The 12,517-nt window shown below is 49.8% G+C and overlaps 1 protein-coding gene across 1 annotated transcript in view; it reads right to left on the bottom strand.

Annotated features, from left to right (window-relative positions):
- dner (delta/notch-like EGF repeat containing) overlaps positions 1 to 11,896 on the bottom strand; it is a 23,495-nt gene extending 11,599 nt beyond the window's left edge. Inside the window, exon 1 of the mRNA XM_029170399.3 lies at positions 11,384 to 11,896. Within this exon, the coding sequence (XP_029026232.1) occupies positions 11,384 to 11,698 (315 nt within the window). The 5' untranslated portion in view covers positions 11,699 to 11,896. The remainder of the gene's footprint in view (positions 1 to 11,383) is intronic.
- Between the last annotated feature and the right edge of the window lie 621 nt (positions 11,897 to 12,517).

The raw sequence follows: 12,517 nt of genomic DNA, 5'->3' as shown, positions 1-12,517 counted from the left end.
AATTAATTCACGAGGTGCTGTGATCTATTTGCTAATTTAGGACGGCCACCTGAGGAGGAGGAGATCAATAGAGGCGGACGGAGAGGAGCAGCAACGCTGCTTCACCATCCTGTAAACCCAGAGGGGACGAAGCCGTTGCTGCAGATGTGCCGCATTCACGCTCGCTTTAATTTCCTGCGTGTCCATTCTGGACGTCATAACTTACAGGTGACACTCAGCAGATGCATATTTCTGTTTGTGAGTGTAAATAAAAGACACGAGCAACGTTGTAAATCACACCTTTCCCACAAACAGGGCATTAACATATAGGTTGAAGCTGGATGCACCCGCGCTACATAAATTAGCCCCAGAGCATGAAAACTGCAGCTGCAAGTGTTTTGTGAGATTCAAAGCTTCCTAAAGTGCTGATGTAGCAAAAAGTTACAGGAAGGAGGTCACATTTTATCTTATTTTACCCACATCATGACACAGAATTGTCAATACACAGATGACTCGCAACTGATTCACTACCTCCAAGTCAGACTTTAATACGACACCAAAAGATGTTTAACTTAAAAATCGCATTAAATATTAAGAAGAATTAACAATTTAGAAACACTTTGGTCTGTCGTTTCCTTGGAAGCCTTTTAAAAATGTACTAGTAATTTGGCTTTAATTATAGTGGAAATGAAGATTGTTCAATTGAAACACTTGTGCTGTGCTGCCTAAGTGTTAGAAGCATTAAATAGTGGTTCATTGAGCTCCGCGGTTGGTGATTAATGAGACGAACCTTTAATAAGAAAGCTTGGCAGAATTGTCCTTGAGCAAGTCATTACGGTAAATCAAGCAGCTCTGTGCATGTGAAGCTGCCCTCTGACTTATGGGAGGAGTGAAAGGGAATTTTACCCAGCGGATTATTAAGCGTTATCAAGAAACCGCCTGTTGGCCTCATTACAGACACATCAGATGGGCGAGTTGAGTCTTAGCATCGCCACACCAGCTACAGTACATGCTGTTTATGAGAATGAAGTATGAAGGTCAAAGGTCACACTGCGACGCAGATAATGCAAACATTATCAGGCTGTTACCAATATTTTGAAAGTATGAGTCGTACGAGTGGTCACTCACGAGGTCCCCTGAAGGAAGAGAGCGATGAAGCTCCCTTATAATGACCGAGATGTGTTGCCATAGCAGCGGTAGCTAGGTAACATGAAAGCAATTAGCGCACAGAACAATACGTGTGTGTGTGTGTGTGTGTGTGTGTGTGTGTGTGTGTGTGTGTGTGTGTGTGTGTGTGTGTGTGTGTGTGAACGTGAGCTTTCGGGGCCTCGCCGCATTTGTTCCCCGCACGCGCGGTCTCGATATTTGCCACCGCGCGGCCGCAGACAGATGATCCGGCTCATAATCCACTTACTTCCACATCTGAGCCCGCTATCGTCGTTTCGCCAGTTTCCGGCGCCTCCGCAGCGGAGGAGGAGGGGGAGGGGGAGCAGAGCAGGTACACGCGGCGTTTTCAGAGACACTCGACGGAAAACTTTGGCCGCTCTCGGGACAATGACGAATGGCAATTAATTAGAGAATGAGAAAATCATTAGAATCTGACTCTGAAAGCCTTTTTTACTATTGAATTGACTCCATGGAACAGGGGGAATAGTTATAAGTAGTATTATTGCAGAAAGATTGCATCAACAACCAAAGAGGGTTTTTGCATGATTAAGTCCAACATAGTGGCTCTTTAAACTTCTTCACGTGCATCTGGAACATCTTGCAGGATGTTAATCCATGCACCATCTGTTATGTGACAGACATAGTATTTAAACGTACAGCTTTCAGGTCACAGCGATGCAGCTACAGCTAATGATGTGCACGACTTGCGACTGTAGCCTCGAGTGACGCGTCTGCGAGGGTCTTACGCTTCATATTTTACTAATGAGGGAAGAACTTAAAAATGCATGCGCCTGATCTAGATCCATGTTTTTTTGGAGACGGAGCGTGTTTTTGTCAGGCATTTTGCAGCTACCGAGGGAAACTCGAGAATCTCTCTGCGTTGTTTTTGCGTGACAGGAGCCAAACAGGGGAGAAAACAGAGCCTCAACACACGGAGCGACACCACGGTGGGGAATTAAAACAGGACTACGTGACTGCAACAGCCCTAATTATACAATCAATCACTCACCAATTAGCTAAATGAACCAAATTAAACTTTTATTTAGCCAGCAGTCATTTTTATCTTGAAGGTGCAGCACTGCGCTGTAACGAGCCCCGAAAACGAAATCCTTAATTCATGATGGTGATGGAATAATGCTCGAAAATCGTTCCTCAGTGGAGTTATTTTTCCCTTCAGGTTCCCTCCAGCCTCCTATTATAAGGTCTGAGCCCTGGGATGTGATCCGATTATATAAACAGTAACAAAAACGATCCCGCAGTGTAATTAAATGAGGGTGCAAATACATTTAAAACACAGTATTAATCGAGGCAAGGAGACGCGAGAACGCCATCTTCCACGCAGCCACGGGATTATGTTTGAACACGCCACGGCGACGTGTTTACTGTACAGTGAGCGCGTGCGAGACGAGCGGGGCGACCCCACGGATCCAGATGCAGCGCAGGTGGATCACCGGCTGCGTGCACGAGATCAGTGACTGCTTCACCGAGGTACGTGCCGAGACCCAGGCTGTTTATAGACGCCTCACATCATGATGCAAGAGCGCGTCAAGCGTTCCCACCGACGGGCGGCCACGCCGGAAACGCCCCCTTTACGTAACACGGAGCTCTGGTGAAAAAAACTGAACCACTCCACGCGACGGCTGCAGCCAATAACCCAGGACCTGACTGACTGACCGCCATGAATAACGTCTCCATGTTAACGTCTGCACGGAGGAGAAATTGTAAAATAATGTTTGTTGAAATATGAAAGGATAATGTGCCTCCTTCGTATGAATATTTTAGCAGCAGCTTTGTTCTGAGCGAGTCCTGGTGATTTTCTACCTTTGCCGCAGCTTCTCATCAAGTCTCAGAGGCCCTAAAGTGAATGATATTAGGGCTCTTATAAAATGTATTCATACAAAGTAGATTTTATTAGCATTTTGCGTCAGAGATACATTTTTAAATGAATGAAACATTACTTACTATAAAACAAAAGTCCATGTGACATCAAAGGCTCGCAGTGAGAGGAACAAATGACATTGTGCACACAAAGGCAGCTGATTAAGAAATGTCCCCGCTGGAAAATTGCACTAAAACCGACAGGAGGTAAGTCAGGAGAATAAAATGAGCCAAATAAGTCGTGCTGACAGGAATATTCAAAGACAGAGTAATGGAGCGTTCGCAGCCTTAAGCAATAGTCTGTCTGTATTCCGCGCAGACGTTATTGTTGTTATGATTTATTGCTGCCATCAGTCAGAAAAGCACCAAGCAGAAAAGCTCTCGTGAACCAGTCTCATCACTTTGGCTGTCGGTTCAGACACAGTAAAGATCCTCGGATGACGGTTTTTTTACCCACTTCTGTCGCATCACGTCACCGAGGAAGACGCACAGCAGTTCGTTCGATGCGTCGGTGTTTTGCACATTTCACGCAGACATGAACCTCCGTCCGTCACGCAGACTGGACCCGAGGCGCGCCGATTCTCGACCCATTTCGGGGACGGCGCGGCCTTTGGTTGTTTAGTGTTAGACGGACGTGATTCCAGTCGGCAGCTGGGAAGTTTGACGGCTGATATAAAAGCTGAGGCACAAACAAGGCTATTCAAGTTCCATTAAGACACGGTGTAATAAATTAATGGTGTCGGAGTAAAAGTCACTCGAATTTTTCTTCTTTTTCAAAGCAAATGAGATCTGTGCAAAGTTGAGAGCTGCAGGATTGAAACGCTGGCGCTGACGTCACCATCCTTTTGGCGTGGTTTGAAGAATCTAGTCACCATCAGCGGCAGGTTCTGGAGAAATCCTTCACTTCAGCGTCTGCACCACACGTTACTCTCTTGACATATCATAGAACGGAAGTGTGTCAGCTGTCAGTCACAGCGGGGAAACTGACAAGCATCAGCATCAGCTGACAGGACAGCTGGAAGCCAACGTTTGTTTGCTTTGTCTCTTTTAAGCTGCGTTTCTGCCCACCTGATACATATGATCTAAGTATCTTTTATCTCGGGTTTGGTCTCCACCGTCTCCCTCTGAACATCGCAACCTGCTGCAGAAACTCTGAAACAGTAGCTGCCACATTATTATTGTCATCATTCGCACATGGCTCACGTTTCCCCAAAAACACCCTCCAAACCATTGCAGCCATCTGCTTCCCATCCATCCACGTACAGAAAGTGGGTTTTTGTCAGACAGCCTTTAATGTTATCTATTTCTGCACATCAAAGCGGCTGCTGCCCCCCCCCCCCCCCCCCTTTCAGACGTCCTCATCACTTCCTTGCCCAGTGGCTTCAAAGAGCAGTTCCTCTTTTAAAATTGCGATCCACACAAACACGGTTGAGCACCTTGATACGTTTCACTCTCGCCTTGATGCATAAATAGATGGAAATGTAGCAGCAGAGGCGAGATGTTAAAAGGGGGGGGGGGGGGCGCAAAACTGTCCTTCATGCTGTAATTTACCACCTGCCTGTTTTTGCTTCTACCTCTAAGACAATTACTTAGAGGTAGAGATGGAGGAGGAGGAGGAGGAGAAGGAGGAGGAGCGGGGAGAATACTAAGTGAGAGCAGGAGGTGCTGCGTAGCTCTATTTATACCGAACCGAGTGGAGCCGGGCTGCAGGGGACTCGCCGGGACACAGTTGTCTGTCTCCGTATTCTAACAGACGGGGACTAAAATGGATCAGGAGCTCTCGGGCTCTTTGTGAACGTATCAGATGCAGCGCTGACAGATAGGCGGCATTCCTTTTTTTTGTCCGTTCCATCTCCCGCACGCGGCTTCCTGCTGTCACAGACGCAGCCCGTCCGCTTGATTCCCCATTTCTGCAGCAACACCAGAGTTCCTCTTGATGAGCTGGGACTTTAATGTGGGCTCTGTGTCACTGCTGAGACCATTCCTGCTGCGGAGTAAATTATTCCATCTGTATTTAAACTCTTCATCTTCGATCATCTAAGTCTTGGCCTTGCGTTTCTTCATATTTAAGTAATTATGCGGCGTTTTTGATATTTGCATAGACGTGATTGTAATTAGATTGTAAAGTGCCTTTGGACCAGAGATCTGCGCTTCCAGAACAGAACCCAGTAAGTCTGCTCCGAACAGACAGGCGTTTTGCTGTGTTACTGTCCATATGTCATAACCACTACCTGTAATTGGCCTCACACATATTTCTATTCTGTGCTCCGTTGATTCACACAGAACAACATTAAACACCTCTTAATGTGACGCCTCCGTGGCCTCCATAATAAACGTGCAGTATGTATTGACCTGCATCAGCAATGAAGCTGCAGGTGAGTGTGTGTCTGCATTCGACAGACTGTTTAGTTTCTGACTTATGAGTTATGGAACAAATACTCGTCTTCCTCCACGAGTAAAACTCTGGAAAGTCAAATCCAACGGACAGTCTGACGGATGCTGTGCGTTCGCTCTGACCCACATACACAGAAGGTTTCCTACCAACGTTCACCCTATGAAAAAACACCTACCGCTGACGTGATTAAACAGACAGTGGCAGCAAAGCGAAACAGTTGCTGGCTGCGAGTCAAAGACGTGGCAGGTTCCATTCAGGTCGCATCGTTTTTGTTTCAAACAGGCGCGTAGCAGATGTTAAAACGTCCAACATCCTGCTTCACGTCGGGATAAAAATAGGTGTGAAGCCGGTCGTGCTGCCACTGGGAATTAGTCGCCGAGACGCTGGAACTGGAACATCCTGTTCCCATTGTCACCAGCAAATCTGACGAACATCATCGCCACTCATCCTACCTGCCTCTCCGGAAGTCGGCGAACAGCAGGGGGGCTTTTTGTGCACACGAATAACTCGCTAAAAGTTGAATTATACCGACCTCCTGGTGCTGAATGTGGGCCACGCGCGCTGCCGCTTCCTTTCACGCGCACAAACACGCACGTGGGAAGCAGTTGAGACGTTTTCCGATGCTCTGCGCGCGGCCCCACCTGTTGATTCTTCGGCTCCCCTCGTCGTTGCTCTGTTGCCATGGAAACCCCAGAAGAGGAATGGGGGCACCGCAGTGAAATCTGGGCCTCGTGCTGTAGAAGGAGGCGATGCTGGACGCGTCTCATCGCTCTCCTCCCACCGGCCTCGTCCCCGCGGAGGAACGGACCGCATCGAGAACACGCTCCACGGTGAAGGGGGTGGTTCCACGGGAACCCCGTCCAGCGTTCCATTGTTCCATCAGGTGAAGTGACAAATGAAGTGACAGCGATAATTGAATTGTTCCAGGAATAGGACGACGCGTATACGTCTGCATAGTCCTGTACCCCTAAATTCCTTTCGTTAAAGTATCACCATTGCGTTCTCGAGCGCACGCGCTGCGACTGTCAACATTTTCATGAAATACTGCGAACGCTCGCGCAAAAGCCGCAAGTCAGCGCAATCCCGCAGCGACGCGCGGCCGGAGCCGCGGGAGCGCAGCGAATCAGCAGGAGACGACGCCGCAGAGAGGACGGATTCCTCCACGTGGAATCTTAACTCATTCCTAACGGGAATCAATCTCTGTGTTTTGCTGCGCCCTCTCCATCCTCAGCTTCCTCTTCACTCCTCCTCTTCCTCCACTAAAGCAGCGTCACCTGCTCGCCGCCACGTCTAGTCGGACTGAAGCCTAGCTGTGGCTGCAAAGTCACATTTTTTGACGTATATTTATATTTTGATGAATAAACTTCCAGCACAATCCCCAAAAGACAGGCCGATGTTCCACAGCAGCGCTCCTATCAACTGGCAGACAGGCCCAGCTGTTAATGCGAGCTAATCTCTGTGTCTAACACCTCGGGCTGTGACTGCGCCTCGCTCCTCTCTCTGTCGGAGGTGCTCTGCTGGTCCTGAAGGAATTCTTTTTTTTTTTTTTTTTTGGGATTAAGTTGGCATTTATTGTCTGCAGCAGAGGAGATGCGCACGACACACTCCGGCGCCCACACATCCACCACAGCGCGCTGGCTTGTCTCCCAGTTGGCTCCATTATATAAAATGTTGTCAGATCGACTTCACTCGCCCCGTTGTGCGCGTCTGCGGAGGGAAGAGCAGGAGTCCGTTGTGCGTCTGACGCTAAATCACTGCCTCTCTCTCGGTGAAAAGCGCAGATTAGCGTCAGTCCCGCTCACACGGATCACACGGACCCCCCGCTGCGGCGCCGCCGTGACCGTGGCCGGCGTCGTTCACGCTCATGCTGTCTGATTTATAGGTTCTGAAGCGGAACCAGCAGCTGTGGAGCTTTCGGATCAGATGCTCTCTGATCCAAACCGCCGGAAAATGTCCTAGAGTGGTTCTGATCCGGGAGAAACCAGGGGACGCGGCTCCGCGCGCGGGGCCGACTGAGCGTTTAGACGCGCACACAAACAAACACGTCCCCGGTGTCACACACGCGCTCATTATGTTGACACCGACAACGAGGCCGGTCATTAGAAGCGACGCTGGTGTCGGAGCGGAGGGCGAGTTACTGCCGAGTAGGAGCCGCTCCGGCCCTTTTTACGGGATGCTACGGTAACGCAGCGCTGCTCCATTAAAGATGAAAATAGCAACGAGGGCGGACGCAAAGCAATAAAGACACACCTGAACTAAACCAGAGTCGCTGGAAGGGCTTTTTTTAAAATCCAGCACAAGGATTGAGGAAATTAAAGAATCAATGACACAACGATGGGAGGCGCGTTGACTGCAGAGAGTGAAAAAAAAAAGTCGCTATGAAGCTAAGAGGAAGCTGACGGGAGGAATAGTTGTTGTTAAGCCGTTTGACCATGACGCCTCATAATCATAATTTATCAGCGACTCCAGTGGAATTAATGCTTTAATTGCTATTTCCCTCTAGAATTTATGAGCGCGTGAGCTCGAACCTCCCGTTTTGCTGCGCGTTCGGCTGCGTCACCTTCTCAGCGGTTCCGTCGCGAGGTTCTAATCGCCTCGGGTTCCGACAGGCCCGGTTTCAGTCTGGAGTCGGTCCGTGCTACGTTTACTTTGATGTCTAGCGTTATTGTCCTGCCGCGTCACCAAATGCGTGCTAAGCCCTGACATAATCCTGTTAGATACCTAGAAAATTCACTTCTCCAGACCCGGAGGCAGCAGAGCCCCGAACCAGACGGTGGGAGGAAATATGCGACTTATGATCAAACATGAAATCATCATGTGGAGAGAGTCACTGCTGCCCAAGCCAACACGATGGACTGAAAATGGACTCATTCAACTGAGGCTTAATGATTTGGGAGCACAAATGTTGACTGGTTCTGTCTTAAATATAATGATCCGTTGATTTTCTGGGTTTAATTACAGTTTCAATTAGAAAAAAGGAATCCCTACTATCAGTAATAAGCAATAAAAATAATAAGGCTTGGCTGCAGCCAGAGCTACTTCTAAAGACCACAGCACACAAACAAGTCAGAAACCAAAGACTGGTGCTTAATTGGCTGAAGCCCACACACACACACACACACACACACACACACACACACACACACACACACACACACACACACAGAAACACTCAGTTCTCACCACTGCATTAAGCAGCTTGAAGACTCAGCTTTGTTTACTTTCTCTGCGCCGTCAGGAGAGGAACGGTCTTTTAATGCATGAGTTTTGTGTGGGCTGGTTGTCAGAGCCTCACTGCAAACGTCAGCTCCTTGTTTTATTTTTTTCTTTAACTGACTTGACTGAGTTTCCTCGGAGCGTTTTAAAATCGCCACCTGAACATTCCAATGGGAGCGGAACACGAGAACAAGAACGCTTGCCTGAGTGTGGCTCCTGTTCTGCCGCTCCAGAGGAAAAGACGCTGCCGTCCATCACTGCCATGTTGTTTGTGCTTTTATTAGGTTGAGGCACAACTAGCTGCTGCACAAACAGCTAAATAGCCTCAGCGCTGCCTCAGATATATCGCCTCCTTCACCACCTTCAGTCCCGCAGCCCCTCTCCAAATAACAGCAAGCTAAATAATGCATTGTGTTTATAATGTGGGGCTCGTCCAGTAAATCTGAGCTCGGCCTTAAGAGCCTGCTAGCGCTCAATGGCTGCGCTCCCCGGACTGGTTTCATGATGGATGGCTGATTTGCGCTGCCACTGGCCCATTGGGCTCTGGAGCAAGGTTCCAGATCCATCAAGGCACAACAGGCCTTTCAATAATGAATGAGGCGGGGGTCGAGGAGCTGATTCCTCACAGAAAGGCCAGGGGCGATGGCTTCCAGCAGGGCCGCTCACGGGCTGCGGGCTGATGTGAAAAGATGAAAGCGTATGGAGACGTATGGAACATTAGCAACGCAGGCAGATTGTTGTAAAATACCTGAAAATCAATGGGCGCAACAGGGTTCAATTACTGGATCTACAGATTCAGCTCAGACGTTGCTCCAATGCATTGACCAAAGCACATAAACCGAGACTGGAGGACAGTTAAAGTGATAGAAGAGGTCGACCGTGACTTAAAGGCGTTTACATCAGCTTTTCTTCACTAAACTCTAAAACCAAGAGCTGGCGGCGCTGAAGAAGAGCTGAGGAAGAGCTGAAGAAGAGCCCAATCCTTCCTCTTTGTCTTTTGGCCAACTCATTTCTCCTTTGCTTCGCTCCCCTAATTCTTGCTTCGATCTGCCCTCCTCCTCCTCCTCTTCCTCCTCTTCCTCCTTGCTCACCAGGCCATCTGTGTTGTGACGCACGCACAGAGCACAGGATGCGAGTCACATCATTTACCAGCTCTCGACTGACCACTGCTCCAGTTTCCACAGAGAGGAAACGAGCGGGACCGGAGAGCGGGACGTTAACGGAGCCGCTCTGCTCCGGTGCCGAGCGAAGCTGCAGAAGATGTCGCAGCGAAGCGTGTGTGTGAACGCTGATGGTTCCACGTCGACAGCTGGAGGCTCCTTTCTATTGTGAGGGACCAAAGCAGGACGTCCAAGGACGGAGCGGTCGGGTCAGACGCTCGTGTCTCTGCTCCACTCAAACAATACAGCTAATGTATGCACAGATGAAGTGCCTGCTGCCACCTGTTGGCTGATACCCCCCCCCCCCCCCCCCCCCCGTCACCTTGCCTCCTCACTCAGTGATGCTGCAGCAGACTCATTTCTCCTCCAGGCCGCCGTGAGCAGATGCTCCCTCTCACCCCAGCATGACTCAGAGCTCAGCCACGGTCTGTTCATTGTTAACCTGCAGCAGGTCTGAAGAGCAGCTTTATGTGGACATCAATAAAGTGATGAATTAATATAAGAAAAAAAGGAGCCGAGGGAGACTTTCATATCGTCCTTGAGAGAAGGACGTAGACTAGGGTTGAGGCAGAGCTCGCAGTGGGTCGGTGCCCAGACCGGGCTCAGACCCGGTCCTCTGTGAAGGCTGCGGTCCAACCCTGCGAAGACAATGCTGCAGTGTCTCCTCTAATATCAGCCACAAGTGCGGTAGCTTCAAAAGCAGGAGAAGAGGAAAATCTACAAGTCAAATTTGGATTTGACAGAACAAAAGGGTCTCAGCCGCTCAAAGGATTCTGCTGGTGGTTTCAATAATATTTTTAAACATGCTCGGGTCAAATTTGATTAGTAATTTACCATTTAAACTCCAGAACTGATATTTCAATTCTAACATCCACTAAAGCAAAGCTCCACTTCTTAAAAGCTGACTTAATACTGATGATTAAAATGAATTCAAGTAGGTGACATTTGCAAAAATCATTTATCCTATTTATAATAATAAATGTCCCACATAATTACACCCATTAACACAGATTTTAACATTTTCACATCAGTTTTCCCATTAGAGCAGTAAAAGAACAACTGAAGGACGGCACCTTCCATTCACTTTTGTGGAAGGGACCAGTAAAACCAGCATGCGCGTGACACACAAACCAGTACGTCTCTCCTCCATATGCTCTCACACATCCACAGTTTTCACTTGCGTCTCTCTGACTCTCTCATTCTCTCTCCTCCTGTTGCCACAGCAACGCAGCACTCATCTCTGTGTCTCGGTGACAGCACATGCTCCCGTTAAAAAAAAAACACATCCAGCAGCAGCAGCAGAGAGCAGGCACCTCTGTGTTCACATGCGTTCAGATTAATAAAGGCATCACCTGAGGGGAAACGCTAACAGGAGCAGATAATGGGAGCAGTAGCTCTGATATGATGAAAGAAGAGCGACACGGCTGAAACTAATGTGAGAATGACATCAACATCTTTACTGCATTGTTTTCAACGTGTGATTTTTCACTGCTTTAATGTGTGAAGAAGGCCGAAGCAAACAAGCCAAACCTCATCATCGGTGCGATGTGTCTCCTAAGTAATGCCCCCCCCCCAGCAGAGGTCCTACCTCACAGTTGCGTCCCGTGAAGCCCTGGCTGCACGTACAGGTGTACTCCCAGGAGTCCTCCGGCCCCTCCAGCCCGGAGCAGGAGCCCCCGTTGAGGCAGGGGCGCCCTTCGCAGGGGTCCGGCCGAGGTGTGGCCCGGGTCGGGGTGGGCTCCGCCGGGGCCGGGGTGTCGGGGGCCAGCTGGAACGGGGAAGCGACGGCGCCGGTGCTCAGCAGCGCCAGGAGGAGCAGGAGCGGGGGGGAGGAGAAGATCCGTACGCTCTGCGTGGGACGGCAGCGGGGAGCCGCCGGCACGCCGAACACGCCGATCCTCATTCTGCTGATCCTCGGTTTGTTCTGTGTGAGCGTGTCCTCTGAGCTCTGAGCTGTCGGCTGGGCTCAGCAGCAACGGAGGAGGTGTGTGAGTGACTGAGCGTGCGAGAGCAAGCGAGAGAGTGAAAGTGAGAGAGAGGGAGGAGAGGGGATGGAGAGCCTCAGCTGTGCGCAGGAGGAAGGACTGTGAGGAGACTGGTGGACGGTGAGGAGGCTGAGGGAGGGGGGGGGGGGGGGGGGGGGGGGGGGGGGGGGGCGAGAAGGGGAGGGCGCTCAAACCGTCTCTGTCTTGGAGGCACGGTGACGACGGTAGCTGACGCCACTCACACACTCCACCCCCAGCACATCACCTCTCTCTTCCCCTGCCACACACACACAAACACACACACACTGCAGAGGAGGTCTGCACCCTCCTCATTTACAGTCTCATCATCCATAACCTCTCCTTGGAAGCGAGCTTCCGAGAAGGTTGAAGGAGAGGAGGGAGGAAGGAGGCTGCAGTGAGGGACAGAGGAAGAGGAGGAGGAGGAGGAAGAGGAGGCCGGTGCCGGTGGAGAAAAGCCTCAGCAGCTTTGCCAGCAAGAAAAAGATGAGCTGCTTTTCTGCGATAACAGTTCGACTACACCACGAGGGAGACGATGCCCGAAAACAGCACAATCATGCAGATGGTGCCTGACGGGACGAGCCAAGGTTGTGCAGCGAGAGTCAGAATGGAAGGAATGTCACAACTCATGCAGAAGTAGCAACACGGCAAAATCACTCGACGTTACAATCCTATAATGAATCAACGTGACTTGGCTTTTGCAGTTTCGGACAAGAATC

This window comes from Betta splendens, chromosome 13 (assembly GCF_900634795.4).
Source record: "Betta splendens chromosome 13, fBetSpl5.4, whole genome shotgun sequence".
In the NCBI taxonomy this organism is placed as follows: Eukaryota; Metazoa; Chordata; class Actinopteri; order Anabantiformes; family Osphronemidae; genus Betta; species Betta splendens.
Note: the sequence above shows the minus strand (reverse complement) of the source record. Positions and strands in the feature narration are given on the sequence as shown.